The following is a 26774-nucleotide window of genomic DNA, read 5'->3' as shown; positions in this document are numbered from 1 at the left end:
ACATTGAAAATTAAATTGTGTTGTCTTTAAGATAATCGATATCGTAGAAGTTTCTACAATAACAGACATTAATGTTGACTCTTAGCTCTGTCTGCTACATGCTGTATTGGTGTGTGTGGGTTTATGTCCAAGTGGAAAAACTATTATATGAAATTTGAGAGGAAGGTGTTATATTTCAAGGTCAGAGTAGTAAAGCTCTGTTCAGTCTCTCCCGCGAAAGTAATAGACCCAGCTACACCCACACTCTGAAGGTCAATAAACAGCTAATTGTTTCATTACTCTGTAAACAAAAATTCTCTTCTCGGTTAGCAGTGAGTCAAACGACAAACTAATTGTTTAACTGTACTTGGGGAAATGCTTTCTTTAACATTTGATAACTAAAATTTTCAGCAATGAATTCTATACTCTTATTTTTTCCGAGATAGTTATGCAGTTACAAAAATTCGGAAATTTACGACATAATGCCGAATGCGCAAATTAAAAGATTAACAATTTAAAATATAGAATATTAATAAAATTATCAAATAAATGTTTGGGTGGAGATAACAGAATGACACTGCTACGTAATAAACAAAAGTTTTAATTGTTGGAAGTGTTAAATTGTTTATCATTCTATAATGGCCAGAAAACCACGCGATGATACCGAAGCGCTGTGAAAAATTAATTTGCTACTTGTAGTCCAAGTTTGCAATCTCGAAAACCAGCCGTATTTTATGAGATAAGTGGAAAAAAGGGTAGTCTATTTGTAAGGTTACACCCGAAAACGTATTACTGTAAAAGCAAAGCCATATTGATCAGATTACAGTTGTTCATGGTCTATTGTTCTCTTATAGTATGTAGGCACTTCGATTTAAACGAACGAGCTAGCATACGCATATGAAAGTTGGAATAGAATTTTCACTTCGAATTTCGAAGTAGCTGTATTTCGAACTAACAGAATTTCTTAACAAAAACAGCCGTGGGGGTTGCAGTTGCCTGCGCGACAGGAAGTCGCAAGGTGTGACCACGGTTTAAGGGTTAAATAGGGGTTTCAGTTTTGCCCATTAAAATCTGCCTGATCTATAACGCACGTTGTGCGGAAAGACTTGTTTATCCATAAAGATTCTAGAGATTCCAATTCGACGGCCGGATGGCCGAGCGGTCAAGGTGGCAGCCTACCGCTCTGGGGGACCCGGGATCAAATCCGAACGGGTCGAATAATCCCCAGGAATTTTTCGGGGGGTGGTCCGTTCGGATATGTCGGGCCCCGTCCCTCACCACCCGGTCGCCCCATTGTGGGCCTGGCCGAACCCATAATGGGCCTTCTAAAAGAGGCCCTCTTAGTGCCCACAGGGCGGAAAGAGTTAAAAAAAAAAAAAGAGAGAGAGAGATTCCAATTCGGCTTCAAATCTAGAATCCTCAGAATGGAAAACTTTCAGTGGAGCGTTATACCTACGCAAATTTAAATTAGGAGGCCCCGTGTACAGTGTTGAGTTCACACATTTTTTTTTGAGAAAATTTTTGGGAGAAATATTTTTTTATAAAAGGTTGGTTAGAGCCCGCTGTTGGTGGGGGCGCTCTTTTTTCCCATAAGATAACGCGCTACTGACAGACTTTTATCATTTTGTCTGGCTCTGTAATTTTATGCACGATTTAAATTGTTTACATAAATAAATATTTAAAGTTCTAATTTAATATTTTATAAATTATTATTATATTAAAAAATTTATGTATTATTAAAATAAATAACAGTAATAATTTAAACATCGAAGAAATAAAACAAAGTTTTAGTAGGTTGGCAACCTGTAACGAGTTTGTTATGTTTGTGGGTAATGTTCGTCTGATTTGATTCATTACAAAGTGTGTGTGTTTGACGCAAAGATAAGCTACACCATGTAAATTCCTCCAATTTTAACGAAAAATCGCAAGATCCAAGGTAAAATTATATGTTATTTGTTTAAAATTCTCAATTATTATACTTCTACTATTTTAAACTACGAATATAAATAATATATAAGAACAATATTTGTTAATTTCCACAACAACACCTTATCTGACTGAGAATTATTTATTAAGTTTAACAAACGTTTTTAACTTGTTCTACAGGCTATCATCAGGTTTTTAAAATACTATGGATCATTGATAACTTCTTTTTTGTATAGAACAGTTAAGAACACATTTAAAATACAAACTTCTTTGGAATATTGAGCTATTTGAATCCAATGAATAAATTACAGTAATATATATACAATTTAAAATAACAAAATAATAAATATAATAAGATAAAAAGGAACAATAAAATAAAATTTCATTTGCGACATAAGTTGCATCAGTTGCATCATGCATAACATAACATCAGTTGTTGATTATATGGACATTATGCACTATTCTTCAGTAAGTTCTTTTCGACTATATATTTCAGTTAATGGGATGCCAGAAGACTCTAACTATTTAGCCCATGCGACTGTGCCGGCTTCAAGTAGTTTACTTGACCATTTGTAGAGTATTTGATGTTATATAGTTTTAGGGGTGTAGGAACTCACCCCTGTGCGGCCCACCAGTGGCCAAGCAGTTCTGCCACTTGGCCACTGTTCCCTGAACACTGGGAGTTTGATCGTGGGTTTGCACTTCTCTGGGACAGTGGAGTTTTTTGGGTTTTCTCCATGTCTGTAACACCTGAATAGGGGTCAGTTACTCTTAAAAAGGCCTCCCGGAAAGCATTTCCTCTAGGCAGATTGCCCAAGTGTTGTGTTGCCATAACTTAATAAAACCTAAATCTCACCCCTGTGCAGCATTGAGGTACTCGCTATTGCTCATGCTGAAGTGCCCAACTACATGCAGAGCATCAGTCAAATACTGGTAGTGGTACTGATATACAGTAAAAATCTGATTTTTGGAGACAAATATCTTGCAAGGATTGCATGTACAGGTATGGTTCCTTTGACTTTTTTGCTCATACAGGAGGTCTACAATTCTGAGGTTGTGTAACCCTTCATTCAGTGTTCACATCTGACCTAAACTGCTCTAAATTAATAACAAAAATCTGTTTTATTGGAGCACTTGTATTAAGTAACAATTTATTGAATACTTTTGGTCAATCAAACCCACTGCCAGAATATAGAAAAGTAAACTATGGGAGAATACAACGTGATAAAGCAGCAGTTCTCAACCAGTGGTACACAAGAAGGATTCATTAGTGCTACAAATCTATTCATGGAAGGCTCAGGTTGTACATGGGTGAAAAAAAGGTTGAAAACTGCTATGTTAAAATGTTAATGGTTCTTAAGGGATAAGATACTGGGGACTATTAGATAGAATGGCATCCAGATGTATGTGGACAGATAATGGTGACTTGGCTGGTCCACTTTTGTGTAACCTGATGATGAGCTTGGTTGCACAAAAGTACTCAAGAAGTTGTTACTTAAATTAATATAATAAACTCCAATAAAACAGATTTTTAGCAGCAAAGAACACACCTTAGAAATTCCAGCAACTGTGATTTATTTGTGACAAATGTTTTCAGTCATGTTTAAAAGCCTTCTTAATCACATGTCAACTATGTAAAAGAATCCAAAAAGGAATAATATTTTCAAATTGTAGAATTCAAAATTATTAGAATATACAAATACTCATAAAACTTTAAATATATTGTAAACATAAATTAGAGATAAAAACAAGGAAAGATATTTGGAGGAAAATACATTAAGAGATTTCGTATAGAGATCTCAAAGCACAAGAAATTGTTTTAACATCATTTGCATTTATAGTTCCCTAAGGGTCGATTTACACACAACAGTGACATGCCGGCACAGTGACCGTTTGGTGCAGTAAGCATTGATAAATATCACACATAGCCAATCAGAGTTTCATCTAGGACACGTGATCTGTATTCTGTCAATCATACAAGTGTTGTAAATGAAACTCTGATTGGCTATGTGTGAAATTTATTGATGCTTACTGCACCAAACGGTCACTGTGCCGGCACGTCACTGTTGCGTGTAAATTGACCCTAATACTTCCAGCTGTTTTAAGTCAAAATTACTATGTTAGACATTACAATCCTTGAAAGTTATCTGTTTGTCCTGTGCCATAACATAGGGATCTAAGATAGTGACAGGTTACTTTTTCGAGATTATCATCTCTTCTTCCCTGACTCTCGTTTGAAGTGTGAAATATGGTCCAACTCAGCATTAAATCTGTGATCAGTAAGAAGAATGCTGTAAACACTCAGTCTGTGATGTCAGTTGGATGGTCCTTTGTTGTTTACAGCAGTAAAATATAAAGGAATTGACTTTGTACTTGTCAGTACTTTTCCTTTGTTTTCAGTTTTTTTTTTTTTTGCAGCATATTTGGTGTTCAATTAAGAACAGCATGAGAAAGCCTTTAAACTTGGCCAAAAATATTTGTTCCAAATAAATCTGAAGAATTCAAAGGTGTGTTCTTTGTTGCTATTGCTTTTCTAGCCATTGGTTTTCCTACACAAAGCAGATGTTTGTTATTAATTTAAGAAATTGATGTTAAATTCATTACATATCTAAACTGTTTTATGCAGTAGTATGTGAATATATTGGTATATCTACATTGGTAAATCTAAATATTTAGAAATCTGAGAGTTTAATAGAAAATGTTTTCATATCTTTAATTTAGCTAAGATTTAAATTAACATTTTCATAAATTTATGGATTTTTAAATGTTCCAATTATTTATTTCAAAAATAATATTGCTTTGTTATTTCCAAACAGTTATTCTTACAGTCTGATAAAATTGATGTTTGCTATTGTAAAGATTTTCTGAATGTAACACTGAAAACATTTAAAGGGATCTTTCAGATACAAAAAAAAAAAAAAAAAAAATAGTATTGAGAAGAATTTGGAAAATATTATCTAAGATTGAAACACTATCAAATAGTAGTGTTTTTATATATACTGTACAGTCAAACTTCTCTTTTTGAAATTAAGTCATTCCTAAAATCAATTTGTTCTCAAGCTGAAATAAATTTTTCCTTAAGAAACAATATAATATGGATTAATCTGTTCGTGACCCCCAACAAAGTTTTTTTTTTGCCATTTTAGTCTCATTTCATGCATAAAAATGCCTACAAATGCAATATAATATATTATCATCTATATCCATTATATATATATATATATATATATATATTAAAAACAAAATGTTCTGTCACTGCCAACAGAAACGATTGCTTTAAAGAAGTGCTAAAAAAAGAGACTCAACTCTTTTTGGATGAAACATAACCAAATCAATGAAGACAGACAAGTACTTGACTCACACTTTCTGAAATATTATGTTTCAATTGCTTTGATTTAAACTCAAAATTAATTAATTAATTAAAATTTCTTTTTAATTTTACAGTTTCAGTTTCATTGTAAAAACCAGAGATTTTAAAATCTTTATTGTTATTTTATTATTTTTAGCTTTAATTAACTGGCTACCTAGTATTAATAGATATTAATATTTTCACTAAAAAATAGTAACAGCTAAAATGTAATAGTTCAAAATTTGAAAAAGTGACAAAATAGGTAACAAAGTAAACTTAACAAATATGCTTTGTGATCCTAACTATAAATGCAATATCATCTTGAGGAATAAGAAACTGACTACAGTTAGCTCAAAATAATAAATTCAGTTGTACTTACAGTTTAATGTCTTCTCATGTAGCCTTATTACTTAACACTATTATGGGAGAAATGGATAAATGCTTGTAAATTAGAATGTGCATAAACATACCTAATATTAACTAATCTTTCTCTTTTTCAATACTCTACACCAGGGGTTGCCAAAGTGGTCGATATCGACCCCACGGGTCGATGCAGCTAACAGGTCGATTGGGGTAGATGGAAAAATTGAAACTAAATTAATTTTAGTTAGTCTTAGCCTTTTCTTTGTTTCTTTGTTCTCTCTTTTCGTAAAACTTTCCGACGACTGTTATCGCCTTTGGGTAGGATTAGCCGTTCTAAGAATCGGGGAAGACAATAGAAGGTAGTGTGGTGTGGGGAAGAGCGGCCAAGAGATAAGACACTTTTTGACTAGACACAAACGGTGTCGGAAGGAGCTCTGAACGAAGTTTTGTATAGAGGAGAGAAGTTTGAGAGTCCAGCGAGGGACCGAGATAGATAGTTTGGAGTATCTGGACCATACTTGGACGGTATTTGGACCGTACTGTATTACTTTTACGAACACCACATATAACTACAAAACTTGCAGAGGTCACAGACAAAGGTTTATAGAAGGTAAGCTAAATTCATTTGATAAAAATACTAATGTAGAAAGCTAAATAATCTTTTTTTTTTTTTTTTTCGAAACAAATTTTTTTCACTGGAGTTAGACTCCAGCGTGGGTTTTGAGTCCCACCTCGGTCGAGGGCGGTAACGGGCTAGCCTTGTTTTTTTACATCCAATAAACTACGCGCTGCGGTTTTTGGTTGTGTATCTATTTGTTAAAAGAAAAAAATAAGTATACGCCTAAAGCAGTAACGCCTCGTTTATTGGATTTAATATCCGAAAAAAAGCTAGGATTGATGAAGCGGTGGCAAGCTAAACTCGGTTAGAAAATTGTAGTTACTTTTGTTCGCCTTGATACGATGTAACTTCATTTCTTTTATTATTTATAGATCCCCAATTCTGCAATGGCAGCTTCAGTTTCTGAAAAAAATGTTGACAATATTCATTGGATTATTTAAAGTTTGGATTTATTCTTTCTCCAACAAATGAAACAATGCCTATGTGTCTTTTTTGTGAGAAAACTTTTATAAATGATGCGATGAAACCAGCTAAAATGAAAGACCATCTTGAGAGAGTTCATTCTGATAAAAAGGATAAAGATCTTGATTTTTTTAAAACACTTAAAAGAAAACTTGCAACACAACTAAATATAAAAAGTTTTATGAAGCCGTCTGCTTCTTCTATAAATGATATTAAAGGAGGCTTAATTGCTTCGTACAAGATTTTGCTCAATATAGCAAAAAAAGGGAAAACAATATGCAACTGCAGAAGATATAGTTGTACCTGCAATTAAAGATGTCATTGAAAATGAAAAGAAAAAAGACTCTGTTGACGTTTTAAAGTGCTTACCATTAAGTGCGAATTCAGTAAAACAGCATATTGACGAAATGGCGGAAACGTCGAAAATATATTAGTTTCAGAGCTCAAAAATTTCAAATTTCCTATTCAACTTGATGAGTTTGTTTTTGGTGTTTCTTCTCTTCTTATGGCTTATGTCAGATATTTTAGTAAAAGTAAATGTCAAATCATTGATGAATTTTTATTTGCTAAATATCTTGAATGTGATGGAAAAGGTCTGACAATATATCGGAATTTAGAAGATTTGAATAAATACGACATTCCAATTAACAATATAACAGCAGTAGCCACAGATGGTGCACCTGCTATGGTAGGCTGTTACCGAGGTTTTGCAACTTTTCTTAAAGAAAAAGTCTCTGGAATGTGTACTGTTCACTGTGTGCTGGATAGAAACCACCTTGTAGCAAAATATCTCAGTCCAGATTTGCATAATGCTTTACAGTTTTGTATTAAATCTATTAATCAAATTAGAGCCCACTCTCTTAAATCAAGATTGTTTTCCAAACTTTGTGAGAAAAATGGCGAATTAACAAACCAGTTACTTTTACACACCGAAGTCAGATGGTTATCTAGAGGTGCATGTGTACAAAGACTCGTTGAGTTATTTGATTCTACAATAGAATTTCTTACCAAAATAAATTCTGTTCTAAGTGATGAACTGCAAAAACATAAGAACCACATTTTTTACTTAGCAGACTTATTTGTAAAATTCAATGATGTTCAAACAAGGCTCCAAGGTGAAGACGTCACAATTATTCAAGCTCGGACAATTCTTTTAGGTTTTCAAGTTAAATTAAACTTGTTTAAATCTTCATTGTTACGTAAAGATTTTCAGTACTTTCCAAATCTAAGACAATTGCAAATAATAGATGAAGACGTGGAAATATATACAAATCATCTTCAAAAATTGAGCAATGATTTTAAAGTGCGTTTTGCAGATTTAGAAAATATCGATATTCCAGAATGGATTATGGCGCCATTTTCCCTCATATCGAAAACGTTGACATCAACCTGCAAGATGAACTTATAGAATTATTAGCAGACCTTGAAGCAAGAACGCTTTATAAAAATTTAACTTTAAGAAATTTCTGGATGAATGTAAACATAACAAAAAAATACACCAAACTTTGTGATATTGTAAATCGTCTTTTGTTGGCATTTCCAAGTTCATTTACAGTCGAAGCTGGTTTTAGCCATGTTAATTCCATCTTAACCAAACAGAGAAATAAGTTAAATGTGGAACTTCGAGGTTATTTAAGATTAAAGCTAACAAATTTTGACCAAATATTGCTAATCTTGCAAAGGAACATCAAGCTCACCCATATCACTGATTGTGAGTTACAAATAAACGTAAAGTATGTAAAATTAAAGGAAATGCATAGTAAGATTGTTTCTCTGTTTTTTTCTTTGCTCATACACTTGCACTTGTAATAAAACTTTTCAGAGGGGGTCAATGTGAGGTTTCAGAAAGTTGTTGGGGGTCGACGGTTAAAAAAGTTTGGCGACCTCTGCTCTACACTAATACAAACAATCAAGTTATTTCTAAAAAGTGTTTTCAAAAATAAAATACAATATCCATTATACTTCTATTCATTTAAAATAAAGAATTAGTTAATTGATTTACTAAAGTGATGAGGTTAAAGTTAAAGAATTGTGTGACATTTGCCCTTGAGTTGCATGGAGATCACTTAAATCTCACAGCGCTAATGAGTAACAAAGTAAATGAGCATGGAAAGATTTTTATTTTATGTATACTTACATTTTTTATTTTGTTGTTTATGATAAATGCCTTATATTAATATTTCACATTCATGTTATTAAATTTAATAAAACATAATTTAAAATTACATACTTCAAAATATTTAATAATAATAACAATAATTATTTTTCTTTTTTCTCTGTAAACAATACAGATTTCAGAATTTTAGTACAGGACTTCTAGTATACAAAAGTTTTCAATGATGGTAACTTTATTCATTTAATTTATTGTTACAAATGCATTTCAGAACAATGTATATTTTCATTCCATCTTCAGTCTAATCTATATAAATAAAAATGTAATGTTCATTTATTCCTAATAGCTAATCTCTAAAAGTTCTTCACAGATTGCTTTGAAATTTTGACACAACATTGCATTCAAATACGCGCGTGTTTTTATATAATATAGATGTCGAATTTCCCCCTGCGGTTAGAGGGACAAAATTAAGGCTTACCATGAAGAACTTGGCTTCTATTATATTATTTTAGATGCCATTTTTTTTTTTTTGCATTTTTCATTGTGTTTTAATCGGGTATGTCAAGTGAATGTACACCAAGAAGGGATTTTTCGAAATCCCTCCTACGGGGGAAGTGTTATACATTTATAATAGATACGTTTTGAGCCACAGCAACGCGTGGCGGGTACTGCTAGTTATAAATAAAAAACTCAGTATGTTACACATCATCACTCACTATTCCTATTTTAAACACAAAAAAATAAAACGGCAAGGCCATTTTTGGAACGAAACTATATCTCAGAGACTCAGGGCTTGACTGCACATCATTTTCTAGGGTAAAGAGAAAAATGAACACACTCCAATGAGGAAAAGCCAACACCAGTACTCAGGATCCTGGTGTAGATTACAGTGGGCTTTGTTGCCGCTGTGGTTATGACAGATTGCATTGTCATGGGCCTGTTCTTGGCTATGGTAAGCAGGATCACTTCAACGCTCATGGCAGGTCTCGTTCTCATTCTCGAATCTTCTTTGTTATTGCTGATTTTGATCATGATCGTTCAAACTTTGCCAGCCCCGGCCATGACCACAAGGTCGTCCACGAGGCATTTCCGGTGAAATTAATGGGTCAAAGGGATTCAAATGAGGTGTCAGCAACTCACAAGAAAATCGAAATGATGAGAGGAAGAGAATACACATGTAACGTGTGTCACATATTTCTCAAAATTCATTTTTGCAACATTTGCATTTCGAACTTCCCAACACGTGCGTTTGTCAAAATTCAATTTCATAACGTTTGCATTTCGAACTTTCCAATGAGTAATGCATTCACAAATCTCGCACTAGCACCTGTTTGAACAAACAGTGTCGCCATTTTCTATTTTATTTTGACTCGGTTCTCAGTCCCCTGACTACTTACAAGTCTGGTTTTTTTTTATGTGTGCATGATTTGGGCACCAAATACTCTGTGCCAAATTGCAACTCCTGACATGTACTCCTTCATACCTCTAAGGTTTACAGCCGTTGACAGCAGCGCAATTTTATAGACGAGACATGGCCTCATCAATTATATCAGTACTTACAAGTTAAAAAAATAGTTTCAATAATTTTTGAATTCAAATATATCAAAATCGCATACATTAAAAACTTGTTAAAATACCACTCTCGTATTTGTAATGTTAAACAAATAATATGTAAGACAATATTGATATTTAACTTAATACTTAATTTTTGTTCAATAGAATCATCATAAAATGTAATTACTTACATTTTAAACATTTACTATTTCATACTATTAAAATGTTATACAGATATTTTACACAATTAAAAAACATTTTAATCTTATTACGTAATGATGCTTCTTTACTTATTATTTTAACATTATGCCCTTTATTATGTCGTATATTATATTATTCATTTGCATACCTTCTGATATATTAATAATTATTATTTTTTTAGAATTATCTGTCATGACAACTAGAAGGGCAAGGCTACAGATTCGACCCAATACTGGACTAAGTATTCGAGACAGTACTGATACTACAGCCAGAAAAACTAATTTGACGAAAAAACCAGCCTTAAAGAAAAATGAAAATTCTGTTAATGTAATACAAAATGGCATTGATAAAACAACTGATTTACAAACTGTAGAATGTGTTGAAAAAACTATAGATTCATTTCCAAAAGAACAGGAACAAATCTTGTTACAAAAAGAATTAAATCCAATTCCTAAATCTCCATTAATAGAGAAAAAAGTTGATATAAACCAACAGAATCAGTCATTGTTACCTCATAATGGAACTGTACATAAGCCAAAGGACGAGATTCTTCAGAATAAAAATATAGAAGATATAACTGAACAATGTGAAAAATCTTCTGTAAAGTCTGACTTTCATGATAAAGAATTAAATAGTGATAAGGATATATCATCAAAAGAAACTTCAGAAGTTACGCCTAGCAAAATAACAACCAAAACTGTTGAAAATAATGAAATAACAAACAACACGTCACCTGTGAAAACCAGTGAGAAGAGTGTGGCAAGGCGGAGGTTAGTTAGAGCTCAACCAAATATACGTGAAGCGGGTCAGAGAAATAGTAGACAGTGGAAGACATCATTAAATGAAGTGATCAGTGAAAAGAAAAAATCCACTAAATCAAAAGAACAGTGAGTTTAATTTAACATAGACTTTTTTATTTGAAACATTAACTCTGACTTTACTTTGTTTTACAATGTACAATTTAACTATAATATATAATAATGTATAAAAATATACAATATTATATAATAGACTTTAATATAATTAAAATGAAAACAACACCTTTCTTTCAAAAATTCCAGCAACAAACTTTAATCATATAAAAATGTTTTCAACTGATTTCATCAGTCTTCTTCAGTTAACCGAACAAAAAATAAAAAGAACGATCTAATAATTCAAATTTACAAAATCATGAGAACGAAAAGAATTTTCGCGATTGCTCAGACTATGCAAAAAACGATATACTGAAAAACAGTAATAAAAATGCAGATTCTTGACAAACTATATATAATATCCCATTCTTACGTTATCCAATGAACAATTTCCAGGCAGATGACAGCCCATCTGCATCTCTGTGGTTTATTTTTTGTTCGGTTAACTGAAGAAGACTGATGAAATCAGTTGAAAACGTTTTTATATGATTAAAGTTTGTTGCTGGAATTTTTGAAAGAAAGGTGTTGTTTTCATTTTATTATACCAGTTCCAGTAAGTTCGTTATTTTTATTTAATATAATTATTTATATAAACTAACTATGGGTCTAGGTTACTCATAGAGTTATTCTAAATATGTGTAACTAATTTATCTTTATTTATTTAAATAAATTAAAAGTACATTTAATATTTATTTAAAATTAATTTAACTTTTTTTGAAGTGCTGTTCCAAATCTTGGAAGTCCTACATCAGAAAACAATAAAATCTCCTCACCAACTAAAGAAATAACTTTAGCAACTAACACAAAGCAATATATAAGTCCTCAAAGTACTTCACCGGTTGCCTCGGAAAAGAAAAATGTAAATAAATCAAATGATGATGTAAGTATTCTATATTATTTCTTACACATGCAACATTGTACTTATGCACTTTGGGTGTACAGCAGTTTGAAAGGTTTTCTTCCATAATATTAATTGATTCTAGACTAATTTGACTCGAACATTTCCAAAACACACAGAAGTTTTTGGGGATTTCCATAATAAATATGCTATAAACAAAAAATTTTAGGAATGCTTACTGTATGTGTGTGTGTGTGCCATTCAAAGATGCCATTGCTTAAACTTATTTTTGCTGTAGAGCAGCACATTGGATGGCAGATACATATAAAGTGTGTCACATGACACTTTCATGGTGTCATTTGGTCGTGTGACTACTCATTCATCTTAGCCACACCTCGCATCTATGACATGTTTCCTGATAATTTATTCTTCTTGTGAAAGAATTCATTCTTTTGCCCTGTACTTTGGAGACATCATGTGATAGAGTAGTGACGTCATATTTCCTATCACGTGATTTTACTCTTTGACTTCAAAGAATCCCTGGACTACAGGTTGATAAACATTGCATTAGTTACATTTCTGGTAATACTGCAACAATCTACAACAAAACCCACCAAGTTAACTTTGCAAAAAACAAACAATTTTTAAAAACTAAAGAATAACCTTTAAAATTCTGATTGAATTCCTATAATTCCAAATTAAATAATTAGAAATTTCTTATCTAAATTTACAAATAAATTTTAACATAAAATCATATAAACTAAAGTTATATAACAATTATATACATATAATTTATGTAAGATATGTGACTAATTCTATATAAAGATTTTGTTTTGAAATAAAATGTTTTATCTAAAACGATAGAGGAAATGTGTGTCAAAGCTAGGATTACTCATTTCTTGGTCTTTTGGTTGTCTCAGGATTCCAGGATAAAAGTGAACTGTTTCCCGGGATAGAATTAATTACTTTTAAGATATACAAAATGTCATGAAATCAAATGATATAATTATTTTTCATTTTTAAAGTAATTTAATGCATTCTGAAACCTCCAAATTCATATTAATAATGCTGTTTATTAATACATTACATTATACATTTAAGATATATATTAAAAATTATCTTTGAATTACGTAGAAATTTTCACAAATAGAAAAAAATTATTAAAGTTTGCAGGAAACTGCATACAACAACAACAACAACAGCAAAAACAAAATGCTTTGAATTGAGTTGAAAATTTAAAAAAATGAACTGAGATCAAACTTCTAACTTAAAAAGTAATTTTCGTTTTTTAAATAAAACATAATACAGAATATTATTGTAAATTTTTATAATAAGATTTTAAAAAGCAAAGATGGTCAATACTCTGATCACTCAATCTGATTCTTCCCAACGCACTTGTTTGTCAAAATTTGATTTCACAATATTCGTATTTTTAACTTAGCAACGAGCAATGCATGCGCAAATCTCGCACTACTGCCCGTTTGTAGAGAGTGTCGCCATTTTGTATTTTATTGTGTTTCGGTTCTCAGTCCCCTGACTACCTACAAGTCTTGTTTTTTTTTATGCATGCATGATTTGGGCAGCTAATACTCTGCGCCAAATTTCAACTCCTGACATGTACTCTTTCGTACCTCTAAGCTGATAAGACAGCAGGCAGTACGATTTTATAAACAAGACATAGTCTTGTCAAAAAGGAAAGATATTACATAATGATTAATGTAAATACCATACAAATTAGAGTTCAGGAATTATATAAAATATTTTGAAATATGATAGAAAATGATTGAATATGATATGATACAAAAATGAAACAAATAAGAGTCAACTAATTAGCTGCATCAGGCTAAATTTGATGCACTTGAGAATTTTTCTTTGAAACCGTTGACACCATAAAAATTCTGTGAAATAATTCTGAAGCATGACATGATGAGTGCCAAAGTGACATTTATTTATTTCCTTGGCCTTTTGCCGAATACATTTGACATGATTTGTACTTGCATGAGTGACAAGGTCAACAAAGTTAACTGAATGGTTAACAGTAAGATGTTGGTACCAAGAAAATGTCACATGACATGCTTCGTACACATCCACTTCACAACTAAAATAAGCTTAATTAATTAAGCAATGGCATCTTCAAATGGTACACAGTTGGTAAGTATTCCTACAATTTTTTTATTTATAGCATATTTTATATGGATCATCCCCAAAAAATCTGTTTGTTTGGAAATATTCAAGTCAAATTAGTCTAGAATCGATGAAAAATTACTGCTATACCAAAACTGTCTAAGTGCCCATTCAAAAAATCTGTTTAAAATCTTAAATACAAGATTACTATTAGAATATTTCATAAAACTATAGTTTCTTATCATTATGAGTTTTCTTTTAATTTTTTTTTTTAAGAGATTTAATTTTTTTTAATATTTGATAGACATTTTCAAAACATCAAATTTTTTCTTGCTGACATAAACAAAAAAAACTGTAGGACTACTTACATAAAAACTCTGCACTGTTTGGGTCACCATTGCTTAAGATTATTTCTGTTGTGGAGTATCATGTCGGACAGCGGATGTGTATAAAACATGTGATGTGACCTTACTTCAATTAGAGCATCAGATTATACAAGCATAACAATTTGCCATTTTGAATCTCAACATTCATTTAAACAAATATCAATAAATTTGTTTGCATAAAATATTTCATTAATAGTTAATTTATTACACTTATTACATTCTTTTATTTTTAAAATAATCTTTATTTTTTATATTTATTAAGCTAACAGTTTAATTGAAACAATAAAAAATGATAAACACATACAAAACTTTACTGCTGTTTAGAAATTACATTGAAATTACATTGAATCTTACATTGAAAAGTTCTTTATTTATATTATATCTGGGATTTAGGATTTTTATTTAGAGCTGTGTAAAAAATTCTATGAAATTAATATTATATACATTGTAATATTATAATAAAATAGTATTAATTTTTCTGTTGTTTTAGTGTTCTGTCTGTTTTGAAAATTTTGAGGCACTTTTCTTTTAAATATTTACTAAAAGAAAAACCTCACACAGTTATATAATGTAAAAGTAAATTTTTGCCTATATAACAGCTTGTTGGATCTTGCTGAAAGCAATTCATTACAGTGTTGATAATAGTATTCATATTTAAGTTTGATATTAGAAGACTGTGATTATGCTTTTGAATGATTTCTTCAGTAACAACACAAAGTTTAAATATAATGTCAGACACAATTTAAATTGCTTCCATGAGTATTCTGTTAATTTTTTTTGAGCTAGGTGTGATGTTTTCTAATTCCATGGTCAAAAATTCTTTACAAGTTTTTCAAAATTCTTTCTTTTTTTATAGCCTTTAATGCACTTCTGGCAATATAATAAATGCTTTTGATTTGATAAAAATTTGATAAAAAATTAGGATTTTCATCATTTATTGATAATGATTCCTACTGAACTTCAGCTTGTATAGGTTATGTTGTTTTTAGATTTGAATAAATCAATAGTACCTTGTCATTATCACAAAAATAATTTGTACTTTTAGATTGTGATGTATATTGTGAAATACAAATTAATTTAATTGTTCTTAAACAAGCTAAAGTGGAAGGATTAGCGTCATCTTTACTTTTAATCTGAAAAAATACATTTTCCAAGCCATCTTGGGAAAATCAACTTCCGAATATCCATCATGTCTTTGAAAAAATTTTTGGATAATTTAATAAAAGATAATGTTGACAATGATTCAGTATTTAAAGGTTTCCATCCACCTGAGCCATCTTGCACAATGTCAATGAAATTTTTGAGAAAGGTAACTTTTTTTAAACTGATTTTTCCATGTTATTGATTTTGTCCTGTTTCTTGATGTCAGAAAAGTAAATTGTTCATGCAATAAACAAATAAACCATGCTGTAATGAGAGCATTCAATGGCAAAATTTTACACGTAACAACTGTTTCTAATGCTGTAGCAGTTTTTAATGTAAAGAAATTCACTGCAAAAGCCAACATTCATTTTTTTAAAATGCAAAGGATAAATAAAACTTTCATTTAAGTGGAATCAAGTGTGTAATCCACTAGTCAAATTAATTTCTTTTTCCCATAAATCTATAATGTATTTTGATGATACTACTGCAGATGGTAAACCTTCATTACTTACTACAAATTCTGGAAAATTGAAATCAGAATTTAACATTGCTGTATGCCAATTTTTTTAATAAATGGAGAACATCTGCAAATATTATTATTATATGTAAAATAATGGTTTCTGTCAGATCTTGTTACAGAATCTTCAACTTTCTGACAAGTTTTATGCTGTAATTTCTGACATTCCTTGTCAGAAACTACAGCATAAACACAGTCCAACATCACTAACTCTATCTAAATTTTTCATTATCAAATCTTTTAATTCAAATCATTTGTTGTAGAATCAGTAATGTGAACAGTGACAATTTATATTTAATTTGTATTAATTCCTTGTAAAAGAACAACTGTTAAATGATTTCCTACATGGGCATTTCCTAAAGTTGGGGTACCAAAAAAAGTTTTTGTTGTTTTGTCATAATCTAGATTTCTGATATTTCCAATCTTTTTCAAAAGCTGTCATGGATTCAACTTTTGTTTTCAAAACTACAAAAACATCTTGGAGTATAACAAACTACACTTTAAATCCACGAAGATGATTATTAAGTCTGCTATATGATGGAATAGGAAAAATCATGGAACACAAAAAAATTATATTTCCTTCTTCCTAATACAAATCTTAATTTCAGTCCTTTCATAATCCCTTCTTCAGACAAATTTTTTATTTTTTTTGCACTGATAAAAATTCAAACATTGCCAATTTCATATTTATAATTACTTTCTTCATTGATTCATTTTTTTTAAAGATTAATTATTTCTTCTTTTAACTTGGAAATAACTTTGGGAAATACTTTATCTTCAATAATGAGATTATTTTGTGATAGTTATATTCCATCCCTAACCTACATAAAAATTATACAGTTAATAAAGATAATGAAGTTCAACACACAGAACTATAATTCTATTCAATATATAAATATTTTATTATAAATTGAAAAATAGAGACTAAATTTCTGTAAAAAAATCAAAAATTGTCTCTGATAAAATGCAGTTATGGATAAAAAATGGCAGTTATATTCTGTAACCCTTGAAGTTTTTTTAATTTTTTAAAGAAATATATAAAAAACCGCACCACAAGAAATATATATACTGTATTTGTTACTTATATATATATTTTACAAGAGACTGAATTACATGAAATTGGTATTGATGAATAACAATGTTGTTATATTAATGGAAGTAATATATTAAAGTATAAATAAATAATTACTCTTTCACTATTTATTTGTGTTGCTAAAGTTATTTTATAAACATTCTTCTTTCTACATTATAGATCTCTAGATGGATTAAGTACCGTACATCAAACAATGTAGGAATAGCATTTGGCTTCAATTTTTTTTCGGCCATCAGCCCTGTGCTGTTCAAATTGGCTTTCCTCAAAGTGAACCTGTTATGATGTTCATAAAATTAATCTTAAACCCTTATTGACCCCATTTTATAATAATTATTAACTTACTTTAACCTATATTATTTTTTTAAAATTAAAATGTAAATTTTCAAAGAGAACTTTTGAATTATAAGTATCCAATTATAGAAAAATGTTTCATTTTTATTAGATTTTAATAACATGAATCACAATTAAGATTTTTTTCAAATCATCAATATTCTGTTTTTGTGCTCATGACATACATATTTATGTTGCATTTACAAATTGATGAAAGTCGAAGAAAAAATCATATTTTAAGAACTTGATTAATTTTAGCAGTGAAATAAATTATGTAATTGCTCAAAAAATTTAAACATCAGTACTGAACTTATTACTTCAGCTGCACATAAATTAAAAGAAAAAGAAGTTACTGAATTTCTCAAATATTAATAACAACATAGAAATAAAGAAAGGAATGGAGATAAATATATAAATATAAATTAATTAATATCATAAATTTGCGATATTTGATAAACTTTTAGTGTTCAGATACGATTGATAAATTGACTAGGCCTAGGATACTTAATTTATTCTGACAAATATAATTAAAAAAAATAATAATAATTTACTTGATATGCACAACATATCATCAATATTTCTTCTTCTGCCAGCGCCTTCTCCTAGGGGAGGTTGGCGGCCAGCAAATACCACGAATCTCTATTGTGAATCTTACAAATAATTTCTTCGGTATTTAGTCCTGTCCAGTCCTTAAGGTCATCCATCCAGCCTCATCTTCTTCTTCCCCTTGATCTTCTTCCCTCAATCTTTCCTTCTAATGTGAGTATGAGGATTTCATATTTTTTTCCCCTCAGTATGTGTCCACAGTATGCTAGTTTTCTCCTCTTTATTATTTTTATTAATTCTCTTTTAGTATCTGCCATCTATAACACCCTGTCATTAGTGGTTCTGCTAGTCCACTTTATCTTCAATATTCTTCTGACTGCCCACATATCAAAGGCCTCAATTTTTCTCTCCATATCTTTTGTAGTGTCCATGCCTCACATCCATAAAGAAAAATGGACCAAATGTAGAATTTTAGCATTTTTAGTCTTAATTGTAGATTTAGTTTCTTTTCACACAGAATGTTTTTCATCTGGTTAAACTTGTCTTTAGCTTGTCCAGTTCTGCTTCAGATTTCCTTTGATACATTATTGTCTGAATAAAATTTTTTCCCCAAATAACGGAAACTATCTACTTGTTCAAGGTTCTCCCTCTGCATTTCATCTTTATTGTGTACTTTATTGTGTACTCATCTTTATTGTGTATTTACTTGTGCACATTGCCTTACTATTCTTTGTATTTACTGTGTGTCCCATTTTTTCACTTTTTGATACTAGTTCATTTAACAGTATTTGTAATTCTTTTTATGATGTAGTGAGAATGACTTGTGTCATCTGCATATCTGAGATTGTTAATGCTTATCCCGTTAATCTTTACACCTTCTGTTCTTTCTTCCAGGGCCTCCCACATTATGTGCTCAGCATACAAATTATATAGGATTGGTGAAAGTACACAGCCCTATCTAACCCCTCTTTTCACTTCAATCCATTCAGATTTTTTATTTTTCAATCTAACTTTTGTTTTCTGATTCCAATATGCATCTTTAATGATATTAATGTCTCTTTTGTCTAGTCCTAGGTTACAAAGAATTTTAAGTAGTTTATCATGCCGTATCTTATCAAATGCTTTTTTCATAGTCCAGGAAGTACACAAAAATGAGGACATTCATATTTATTGTTTTTTAGCAATTTGAGAGAGAACAAAGATCGCTTCTCTTATGCCAACTCCTGTTCGAAATCCAAATTGAGTATTATTGATGTTACTTTCAATTTTGCCATATATTCTGTTGTGAATGATTTTTAGTAATATTTTGTTTATATGGTTTAGCAAGCTAATTGTTCTGTGTTCACAAAGTTTTATAGTTCCTGTTTTCTTGGATATAGGTACCCATAATACCCATAATAGAATAGTTCATTTCATCTGGTGCCTTCCCTTTTTTCGTATATGTTATTCAAGATGTCTGCTAATGCATCTATTCCTTTGTCACTTATATTTTTGATAAGTTCAATGGGAATTCCATCTGGTCCAGTTGCCTTACCTTCATTCATGTTTTTAATTGCATGTTCTCAACGACAACCTTATGCTAAGAAAATACATTTAGTAAAGAGTACAGCAAGCAACCAAGAACCAAGATTTATTTGTTCTGTTTTTTAAGGAGTTAATCTCGAAAAATAAATCATCATTGTCAAATCTTAAGTCGGTGGATTTTGTTATAGAATTTTATGGAACCGTAACTAAAGAATGTTCATCGCACCATGGTCTGCGGGGTGTTTTGAGTAACAATAACAATCACATGTTAGGAATGAGACGTCACTCACTGCTCTATCATGTGACATCAAAGAGGTCTTGAGTGAAATTTCTGTATAGTCACGTGACAAAATGGCATGTGTGAAAAGTAATGTGACACACTGCTTCTGCTGTCCAACGTGTTGCGTTGCGATGACAACAAGCTTAAGCAATGGCATCTCAAACGGGGTACAGTCAGTAAGTAGTCCTATGATTTTTTGTTTATAGCATTTTATATACAGGTCACCCAGAAAAATGTTATGCATTTTCTGAATGTCTATTAAATGTATCTTCTTTTTAAAATAAAATAAGAAAAAATCTCATGTTTCCTTAAACTGTATAATTACTGTGAGGTATCTTAAGGAAGAAAAATTATGAAAAAATGTGTAATGAGGGAATCCTGTACAATTACCGAAATAAATTCAATAAAAACTAATAGGAATTATGTATTGATAATTTAAACATGAATAAGTTTTTTAGCCTTAAGATTTGTATTTAGAAAAAGTTTTGATATAACGTACAATTTTATTGTTCTAGGAAGTATCAAAAAAACGCAACAGATACAACAAAAAACCACCGGAACGTAATCAAATGACAATGATGGATTTAATTTATTGGAATCCACCAAATAATCCAATGAGGTTGGATAAAATTTATTCTTTGTATTGTTAATTATTAATTATTTAAATTTTCATTTAAAAAATTAACTTTCAAATGTCTATGAATGTTGTTATATCATCGTCAATACGTGAAAACCTTGTAAATGCCACTATGGATCAAATAATTTTTATGTCATAGTCATGCAGGCCCTTGGAATATGTGTTCTGCGAAAATCTCAAAAATATTAAATCAGTAGAATAATCTGTACTTTTACTTGTATATAGTTGAGTAGTCTGCATTGCTGAGGATATCTGGTAAACAACTAAATTATTTTTTATTTTTTGGTCAAGTTTAGTCATTAGTAAATCTAGATAATTTTGTGATTACAATTTATAATGAACCTTTGCGTGATAAAAATTTTGTTATTATATGCAATATTAATTGTCTTTTATTGCTTCTGTAAAATTGATTTTTAGTACTTAATGGGGTTTTAGTGTGTTGATGACAGTATAATTTCGGTACTTTTCGTTAATGGGACACCAGCCAATATGTACGGCAACAAGTAAGATTCAAGCTGTGAATGAGAGGTTTCATACAACTCCTAGAATTGTTAACCCTTCACAAGATATTTGCTTCCAAAGGTTTTTAACATATATGAGTATACTGTCTATTCTACTTGCTTGGCATGCAGACCTGCACCTTGGTGCTTGCTATAACATTTGCCTTGACACCAAAATGGGGCGAGTACTCCATGAAACTATATAACATCAAGTACTCCATGAACAGTCGAGTGGGCTACTCGAGGCTAGCACAGTTGCATGAGCTAAATTGTTAAACACGATAGTCTTTTGTCATCATCTTCTGGCATCCCATTAACCAAAAAGAACCATAATTTCTTTGTTATATATCTTTTTAGATATTCAATAAACTGTACTAATTAATTTTATTGAATTATTAGTATTTTCGTTATATTGTTTTCAATATGGTTTAGCATTTCTTTTTAGTATTAAAATATTCAAATAAATTACACATTGGTTGAAAAAAATTATATGTTTATATACAGAGGTTGTAATCCAAATCATGATGCTAGTTTAATTAACATGTTTTTCACACACTTAAAAAAACATTTCCATAGACATGTGAAAATTTTTTATTTTATTGAAAAGTAATAAAAATCCCTACATAAAAAAAGAAGTTGAATCAGACTAATTTGTATATTAAATAAGACTAAATGAAGATTTCATAACTGAAAAATTACTTCTATGGCAAAGTTACAGGAATTTGAAGGCATTACTTCTATATATATATTAATTAGTTTTCGTAAACATTTTTAGTAAGACCAGACAATAGAAAATGATGTTTAAAATTTTGATGGTTGTAATGTATAAAATACAAATTTCTGCATAAATTATTAAGATCAAATCAGATAATTAAGTTTTATAGCCAGAAAATTTTTCATTAACATGTTTTGACAAATTTGAACTATGAAAAATAATTTTAAATAAAGAACTTCAAATTATTTTGAAATGTTGAAATTAATTTAAACATATGAAAGAATAATTTTTAAATGTGAAACCTCAATGTAGTTGCCCTCCTAAATAATGCCATTCTCTTAAAGCACAAATGATTATTTATGAATGGATTACTCTCAAAAGTATTAAATAGTAATTCACAGATAGTGAAAGGGTTTCTAACAAGGAGAAGGTAAGATGTTCATGTCTCTGATTTGAACAAACCTTGCTGAGCACATAGCCCTAAACACAAACAGCTCCTTGTTCAAATAATAGGACCCACTTTTGAAGCATTTCCAAAAAACAGGCCTCTGAAATTGAACGTTTAGTTTATAAGTCTTTGGAAGTTTCACGTCTTGTAATAGTGATAACCAAATTGATAAGGTGCTAGCTACCAGAGCACAATGTAGATTCAAACCTTCACAATTTTAATGTGTAACAAAATAATTTTTTATTTTACCATAGCATTATTATTATTATATTTAATAATTAATTAATTAATTATATTTATAAAATGAGATTTAAAAAACATGATGTCATTTCATGTTCATCAAAAATGAAGTCTGTGGATTTAACTCTTCTTTTTCATTAAATAAAATTTTTATTTCTTCATACAGTAGAGCATCGATTATCCAACCTCCTATCAACCGTCACATCGGTTAACCGACCGCGTTCTAGTCGGCAAATTCAAATGTCCACTAGTGATGTGGTGCTACAATATTTGGCTATGTCTTGGTACTTTAATAATATTTTTGTTAAATTTTTGCGTGTTTTAGCTGGCAACACTGGCTTGACCATGAAAGGGAAGCCAGTATTTAAACGAGGCTTAATTTTATTTAATGAAGCAATCCAATTGCTGTTTTTAAAATTTGTGAGGGATTTAGCGGCAAAAAAACGAGTGTCAGCTGAGAAGCAAAAGAAAATTTTGGACTTCTTTTTCTAATGTATAGGCCTACTTTATGTAAAATATGTAACCCAAATATATATTTTTTTGTTTTATATTTTTCAATATACAGTACAGTACTGTATTTATTTTGTGCAAAATGAAGAAATAATTTTTAACAATACAATAGTGACGATTATTATTTAAAAAGAAATTTTGTTAGGCTTAACATCGATGAAAATTTAATGCGAAGTTGGTTAATAGCGATATACTAATATACTGTACTAATAATGTATTTTTTCATACTTTTCGGTTATCCATTTTTTCAGTTATCCGACCAACCCCAGTCCCCAATTGTGTCGGATAATCGATGCTCTACTGTATTTATTTTCAGATATTTTCACTCTTGGTTACTTACTATGTCATCACAAGCAAATAACTTTCAGACATTACTGTACATGGACAAAAATGGCAAGTCTGATATGAAAATGCTGTGATGATGCTACTGTATCGTTTTTAATTATTAATGTTATGGACAATTTTCTCACACACCCATGTTTGTTATACCTCAAATATAACAATACCACCATATCTGAAAGTAAATATGAAGAAATTAAAACTTTATTTAATGACATACAAGACTTCGTTTTCCCTAAACTGGAAATGACATGTTTTAAGTCTCTATTTTATAAGCTTTTAACACGAAGAATAATGATAGTAATAATAATGCTAAAAATACAGAAAAATAATAATTTTGTTATACATAAAAAAAACTGAAATTGCAAAGGTTCAAACCAACATCATATAACTCCAGTACCTAGTTATTTATCCACTCATCTTGTGCCAATACAAGAAGTGAAACTTCCAAAGACATAAGCTAAACACTCAATTTTCAGAGGCTCAGTTTTTGGAAATGCTTGAGAAGTGGGTCCTATTACTTAGACAAGCAGTTGTTTGCATTTAGAGCTACATGCTCACCAAGTTTTGTACAAATCAGAGACTCAAATGTCTGGCTGTTTCTCTGTGTTATTTGCAATTCAAAGTCACACACTGTCATCGCTAAATCGTGTGATTTCTTTTTCAAACTCTCAAACTCAAACTTTCCATGTAGGTCTTGCACACGATTATCTTTTTTTGAGGTTATTCAGTTTAATGCAACATTTGATTTAGTTCCAGTCTCAAAATGTATTGAAATTTACTGAATTTGATTTTCTTTGTGAATACAGTTAAAGATTGAAAGTAAAAAGTTGTAAAATTGGCAGAAAATATTCAATAAATTTTAATCAATGTAATATACATTAAACATAGATACAACTCAAAATTTGTTAGCTTAAACATAGTTATTTATATAGACCCTTTTTGTGAATTTTAAAAGATTTTATTTTATTCATTTATTTATATTCTATTAGTAATTCTTAATTCTCTTCTCTTACAAATCACTCTTAGAGGAAAATTGTTTTAGTGTCAAAATAATTGCTATATCCATTCAACATTAAAATTTGAAACAATCTTTTGCATACTGTAGAGCAGTTTCTCAAAATGGGTGATAATGCCCCCTTGTGGGCGGTGAGTAAATCTAGGGAGGTGCTGGAGGCAGGGTATCGAACGGTGACCAAAGGCAAAAGTTGGGGTCACTGACAGCCATTCCCTTTCCTCTGTTAAACTGATAAGAGGAAACATTGCATTTAATGGTTTCCAGATGTCGAGAACAATGTACGGTAAGGGCACAAAGTGTGAGATTCATAGAAAAGTTTTCCTAAGAATATTTCCAATCCTTTCTCACACAAGAGAAAATGGGTTAGGGGGCGTTGGGTATAACTTTATGGAACAAAGGGGGCGATGGATCAAAAAAGTTTGGGAATCACTGCTGTAGAGGAATCATTTAATTTCCTTTACAGAAAACAAAATGTTTTTATTCATAAGATTTTATTAAAATTATAACAAATTTTACATTGATTATATGCACTTATATAAATCTGTTTTGAATAATAACAAATATATTGTAATTTATTATTAGAAATAATAATTTTAAAAATTAGAAATGGTATCCAAATATATATGCTGTTTTTTGATTTTGGGTTATTTCCATAATTGATTAGTTTTAGCTTATTATATTACGTTCATTATAAAAACTTATCCGACTTTCAATATTGGGACTGGGGTTGGTCGGATAACTGAAAAGTCGGATAACCGAAAAGTACGAAAAAATACATTATTAGTATAGTGTATTAGGCCTGGTTTAAATACTAGCCTCCCTTTCATGGTCGAGCCAGTGCTGCCAGCTAAAACATGCAAAAATTTAACAAAAATAATAATAAAGTAGCCAAGACATAACCAAATATTGTAGCGCCACATCACTAGCGGACATTTGAATTTGCCGACTAGAACGTGGTTGGTTAACCGATAAGTCGGCTAATCGATGCTCTACTGTATATTACTTTCATTATAAAAACTATATTATTTTAAATATTTTATTTCAGTCAAAAGAAAGAAAATAAAGGATTGAATACAGTGACTATATTACAGCCAATGTAAGCCCTTATTTCTTTATATTTAATTTAGTATAATATATTATTACAAAATGAATCTTAAATGGGTCATACTAGTTATTCATATTATCGGTCCATTGTGGTCCCATTTTCAAACATCATCCAGCTAAGTACAGCCAATGACAGTAGAAGATTATAGCATGTGTTAAGTCATTTGATGTTTTTCTGCAATTATACACCTATTTTTTCCAAGCAAGACGGTCGTCTTGTTTATTACACTCTCTCAAATTTATGATAAATGAAGGAACAAGATGTAGATAGAGTTAAATATGATATCTTATAATTACAATAAAGAAATAACACTGGAAATATGTTTGCTGTTAGGCTGAGAATAAGATGATTGTTATGATAAATAAGACATTGCACTAGTTTGATTTTATCACATATACAACATTTTAATTTATAAATAATGTTAGCTCAATTTGAATACAATTTGTTAAATTGCAAACTTTTGCATAACTGATAGTAGCTTTAGCCCAAAGCATTGTAATATGCATAAAGTTGAATATTAGATATTTACTAGGAAGGCAATTGTTTATTAAATTAATCTTTATAAAGAGATTTTTTGACTTGAGTAAATTCAACTGTGCATAAGTTTTTCTTAATCAGTGCAAACTTTAAAGAATCATAAAACTTAAAAAAGTTTCGGTATGTCAATTGCCAGATCTTTGCCAAAATCATTCATTATGTTGTCTAAGTGTTAATTATTTTGGCCTTCTCAATTTTCAATTGTAAGATGTTTGTACTGTTCCTTCTTATCATACATTCCAAAATACACTGTAATGTTTCTTTTATATGAGACAAAAATTGAATAAACAATTTTATTTATGCATTTTTTTGCAAATTTCTTTTCTACTTCACTCAAATTAAGCATGTATACTGGTTCTATTCCCTAAGCATTTAGGGAAATTTCAACTTAACTTTTAATAAATAAAATTTAACTTGTATAAAATTTAAGTAGTATTGATAATACTTACATAAATTAGTAAGTGGCT

General features: G+C 30.3%; 1 protein-coding gene across 1 annotated transcript in view; it reads left to right on the top strand.

Moving 5' to 3' along the window:
- The first annotated feature begins 1788 nt into the window (after positions 1–1788).
- LOC136986773 (transcription factor TFIIIB component B'' homolog) overlaps positions 1789–26774 on the top strand; it is a 50824-nt gene continuing 25838 nt past the window's right edge. The window contains exons 1-5 of the mRNA XM_067284377.1: positions 1789–1915; positions 10748–11453; positions 12198–12357; positions 20774–20877; positions 25711–25761. Coding sequence (XP_067140478.1) covers positions 10759–11453; positions 12198–12357; positions 20774–20877; positions 25711–25761 — 1010 coding nt within the window. The 5' untranslated portion in view covers positions 1789–1915; positions 10748–10758. The remainder of the gene's footprint in view (positions 1916–10747; positions 11454–12197; positions 12358–20773; positions 20878–25710; positions 25762–26774) is intronic.

The sequence above is a fragment of the Centruroides vittatus genome, unplaced genomic scaffold, assembly GCF_030686945.1.
Source record: "Centruroides vittatus isolate TY-2023 unplaced genomic scaffold, ASM3068694v2 scaffold_1172, whole genome shotgun sequence".
NCBI classification, from domain to species: Eukaryota; Metazoa; Arthropoda; class Arachnida; order Scorpiones; family Buthidae; genus Centruroides; species Centruroides vittatus.
The sequence above is the reverse complement of the archived record's forward strand: the minus strand, read 5'-3'. Positions and strand labels throughout refer to the sequence as shown.